The sequence below is a fragment of the Engystomops pustulosus genome, chromosome 6 (assembly GCF_040894005.1).
Source record: "Engystomops pustulosus chromosome 6, aEngPut4.maternal, whole genome shotgun sequence".
Classification (NCBI taxonomy): domain Eukaryota; kingdom Metazoa; phylum Chordata; class Amphibia; order Anura; family Leptodactylidae; genus Engystomops; species Engystomops pustulosus.
The window spans coordinates 152,742,169-152,746,266 of NC_092416.1; the positions used below are offsets into that span (position 1 = coordinate 152,742,169).

Consider the following 4,098-nt stretch of genomic DNA (forward strand, 5'->3'; position numbering starts at 1 on the left):
AAATCACAACTCTGAATGGCTAAAAGACCCCTTTCACTTTCCCCAGTGAAACAGAACCTTATCAACCCAATTAAGCTGCCACCAGTTCTCGTTTAATATAAGCCTGGTACATAACGGGATTATATAGGGTGAGGAACCAGCCCGGGAGCATGTATATAAACGAGACATGGTCGTGGGGTTTGTGGATCACGATAAAAGAGCAACACAGGTTAAATATTATATTTCAGTGCCTTAAGGGCACACTAGACAAACAGTACACACAATATATATATATATATATAAGCAGAGTACAAAATACAAAGGTAGCACTACAAGTAGCAACAGTGAGAACTGCAGGTAGAAAAGGCTTTGTGTTTGCCGGTTGTAGATGGAATCTTCATTATAGTGCGGAATATATACACATAGGTTACAATGATAAAACCACTGGGAAAAATAAATATTGGCAAACCTAGGAAAATTGCTTCCAGTTCTAAAACAGAAGTGTCTGAGCAGGAAAGCTTCTGGAGAGGAAAGAAATCACAGTAGTAATGGTCAATGATATTGTCATGACAGAAATCAAAGTTTGCTATAGGTAAAACTCCTAGAAAATTGGCTGTAAAACCCACCAACCATGGCCCTAGGGAAAGATATATCTGGTGCTTCATATCCATGATACTAGAGTATCTTAGAGGATAACAGATGGCCAAGTATCGATCATAGGACATCACCGACAGAAGAAAACATTCAGTAATGATTGTACCACTATAGAAGTATAATTGGGTGATGCATTCAAAAAAAAAATACATTTTCCCTCCTAGAAGAATGGCACTGAGCATGTTTGGGACAATGTTTGTAGAAAGTACAAGATCACAGAAGGAAAGATGACAAAGGAAGTAATACATGGGAGTCTGTAGCCGGACATTGGTGGAGACTAGGATGATGATCAGAAGGTTTCCTATAACTGTAAAAAGAAAGATGATCAATAAAATAATGAAAAGTAAAATACTGAAGCTGTGGAGGTTTCCGAAACCCAATAGAATGAATTCTCTCAATCTTGTTTGGTTCATTGTAGACTCTAAATTATCAAACCTATAGTCAGAAACAAAAAAAAAGTGAAATCCATTTATTAAAAAAAATTCTGCAGCAAAACAGCTTATTTAGTTTTTTGGGAACTCTAAGGCTTGCAAAAAAGTCAATAAATTGGTGGGTGAGGGGCATGCTAAGGATCATGGCCTTCATATCCAAACATATTTAACATTAATTATACCACAAAACTGTCCTAGGTAACCCATCAAATATTCCTCCGCTTCTACCTGGAGTAATTTTTTTGTGGTACATATACATCCTAAAACACTGTGACATCTAAAATAAATTGACCTGCAGGGCTCGGGGTAGTGAACCCCCTGGACCACCGAGGGAGATGACACTAGCTGACACCTGGGACTGGAATCTAAGTGGCACCCGCTCTTCATCAGAGCCCACCGCAAAGCGGGATGGTCTTGCTGCGTAGTGGTACAGCAGGCAGTGTCGTGGTCGGTATTAGGCAGATGGTCCGGGCAGGAGGTCGAGGTGCAGAGTCAGGAGACGGAGCAGGAGGTCAAGGCTGGCAGAACAGGAGCAACGTCTGGGTCAGGTCTGGGGTCACAACAGGAGATCAACTCAGAAGTGGGAACGGGAATGGAGACAGGAACAGGAATAGGGAATGCAATGGAAGCTTTCTCTAAGACGGTGAGCTCAAAGATCCAGCAGGGAATGCTAGGAGCAGCAGGCTTAAATAGGAAACCCGGAAGTACCAGCGCCAATCAGAGGTGCGCTGGCCCTTTAAATCTATGAGAGCCTAGCTGGGACAGGAGCAGGAGCGTGGAGAGGTAAGTGAGGGCCGGAACGGGCAGCGCCACGGAGAGGGGCACGGGTGTGCTTGCGATCCGAGACATGGATCGCAGGGACACCCGTGACATGGCCCAGTACTTATTGTCATAATAAAACTGAAGGTTTGCCACTCTACAAGACCTAGAATTAATCACTTTGTATCATGTTTCTGTTATTCTCATGTCATTGAACTATAGCTATAAAAGACAGTCATTATCAGGGCTAATAGGCCAACTGCTTTGGTATAATTTACAATAAGGAGTACCAGCAGTATGTATGTACCTCCATAATACTGCACATAAATATACAGTATACCTGAAATACTTGTATACCCCATATAAATATATAACTGATATGCATATACCACTCAAATAAATAGGTACCTGCAATGAATGTAGCAAACACATCAATATATCCCACCAATGAATACAGGGCCGGCTCCAGGTTTCAGTGGGCCCTTTTGCAGTAAACTCACTTAGTGGCATGGATTCTTTATATATACAGCCTCCTCACCCCCCCCCCCCATGGATTATAAGCAGCCTCCATTCCCCCATGGATTAATAATATACAGCCCGAGCCCCCTTCACCACCCATAGATTAATTATATGCAGCCCCCCTCCCTCACATGGATTATATGCATCCCCCTTACTGCCCAATATATGCAGCCCCCCTCCCCCCATGGATTATATGCAGCCCCCTCACCCCTATTCATTATATGTGGCCCCCTCCTCACCCCTATTCATTATATGCACCCCCCCCCTAGCCCTTTTTATTATATGCAGCCCGTTCCTCACCCCTATTCATTATATGCTTCCCCCCCTCCTCGCTCCCGTTTATTATATGGGGCCCCCTCCTCACCCCTATTCATTATATGCAGCCCCTTTCTAATCCATGTTAATTATATGTGCCCCCCCCCCTCCTCACTCCCATTTATTATATGGGGCCCCTTCATTATATGCAGCCAACACCCGGCACGACCAGGCTGCTGGGGACGGAGATGTGACCCTGAGTGGACCCTCCCAGCAGCTGTGGTCCCCAGCACTTGTCCAGGTTTACCGGATGCTGGCGCCAGCCCTGAATGAATATATACAAAATACATGGATATCTGAATATGATACATATACAAATTACTAGCTGTAACCCCTGGCATTGCCCAGGATAGTAAACTGCTGTGAGCTATAATGAAAATAGAATGGGTTAACAAAAAAGTATTTTATATACATCTATGTTTCTCTCTCTGTCTGTCTCTTTCTATCTCTCTCTGCCTCTTTTTTCTGTGTCTTTCTGTCTGTCTTTCAGTCTGTTTCTCTCTGTCTGTCTCAGTCTGTCTCTATCTGTTTCTCTGTCTCTCTCTATGTCTGTCTCTCTGTCTGTCTGTCTGTCTGTCTATCTATTTCTCTGTATCTGTCTCTCTGTCTGTTTGTCTCTCTGTGTCTGTCCCTCTCTGTCTCTCTGTCTGTTACTCTTTGTCTGTCTGTAGCAAACACATATCGTATATACTCGAGCATAAGCCGACCCAAGTATAAGCCAAGGCCCCTAATTTTACACAAAAACCTGGTAAAACCTATATTTTTTTACTCAAGTGTAAGCCGAGCTTGGGTTTTCAGCACATTTTTTGTGCTGAAAAACTAGGCTTATACTCGAGTATATATATCACCAATGAAAATACGAAATACGGTACATAGATACTTGCAGGGATTATGATGCATTATGACTGCTCTCAGCTGTAACAAAGATAAAATGGGTTTAAAAAAGAAGTTTATATCTATCTATGTTTTTGTCTCTTTCTCTGTCTCTCTCTGTCTGTCTCTCTGACACTGCTAAAACATTGCAGTGGTGTTTATAAACAAGGACTACCTTGCCTTTAACAGTTTACTGATGGTTGTGTTGCATACACAGTTTATGGTTACAGTAGGAGCTTGCACCACATAGGCTTCATTTTGGATGGTTCAGATTATAGTGTTGATTGCCTGTCTTGTGTGAATGGTGATATACTATACAGCAGTAAAACAGCCCGGCACAAACAATTGTAATTGTATGTTATACAACTCTTTTATACAGTTGTGTTAAAAATATATAATACGACACAAAAAACAACTCCAGACCTGCTTCTATTCTGTTTTGTCTACTCCCTCCAACCAACATAGAATAGAATAGAATAGAATGCTTTATTGTCCCCATAGGGGAAATTGACTTTGTCACAACGACAACAACAACACCTCCATTCATGATCACAATTATACATATACA

At 42.2% G+C, this 4,098-nt stretch overlaps 1 protein-coding gene across 1 annotated transcript; it reads right to left on the reverse strand.

The window, feature by feature from the left end:
• Nucleotides 1–308: 308 nt before the first annotated feature.
• On the reverse strand, nt 309–1,046 carry LOC140065983 (olfactory receptor 6C3-like). Its single transcript, XM_072113546.1, has one exon. The coding sequence runs from the start codon at nt 1,044–1,046 to the stop codon at nt 309–311; it is 738 nt and encodes a 245-aa protein (XP_071969647.1).
• Nucleotides 1,047–4,098: the final 3,052 nt, after the last annotated feature.

Excerpts from the sequence above, each read along its gene's own strand:
- LOC140065983 (XM_072113546.1), bottom strand. The coding sequence starts at position 1,046 with ATGAACCAAACAAGATTGAGAGAATTCATTCTATTGGGTTTCGGAAAC.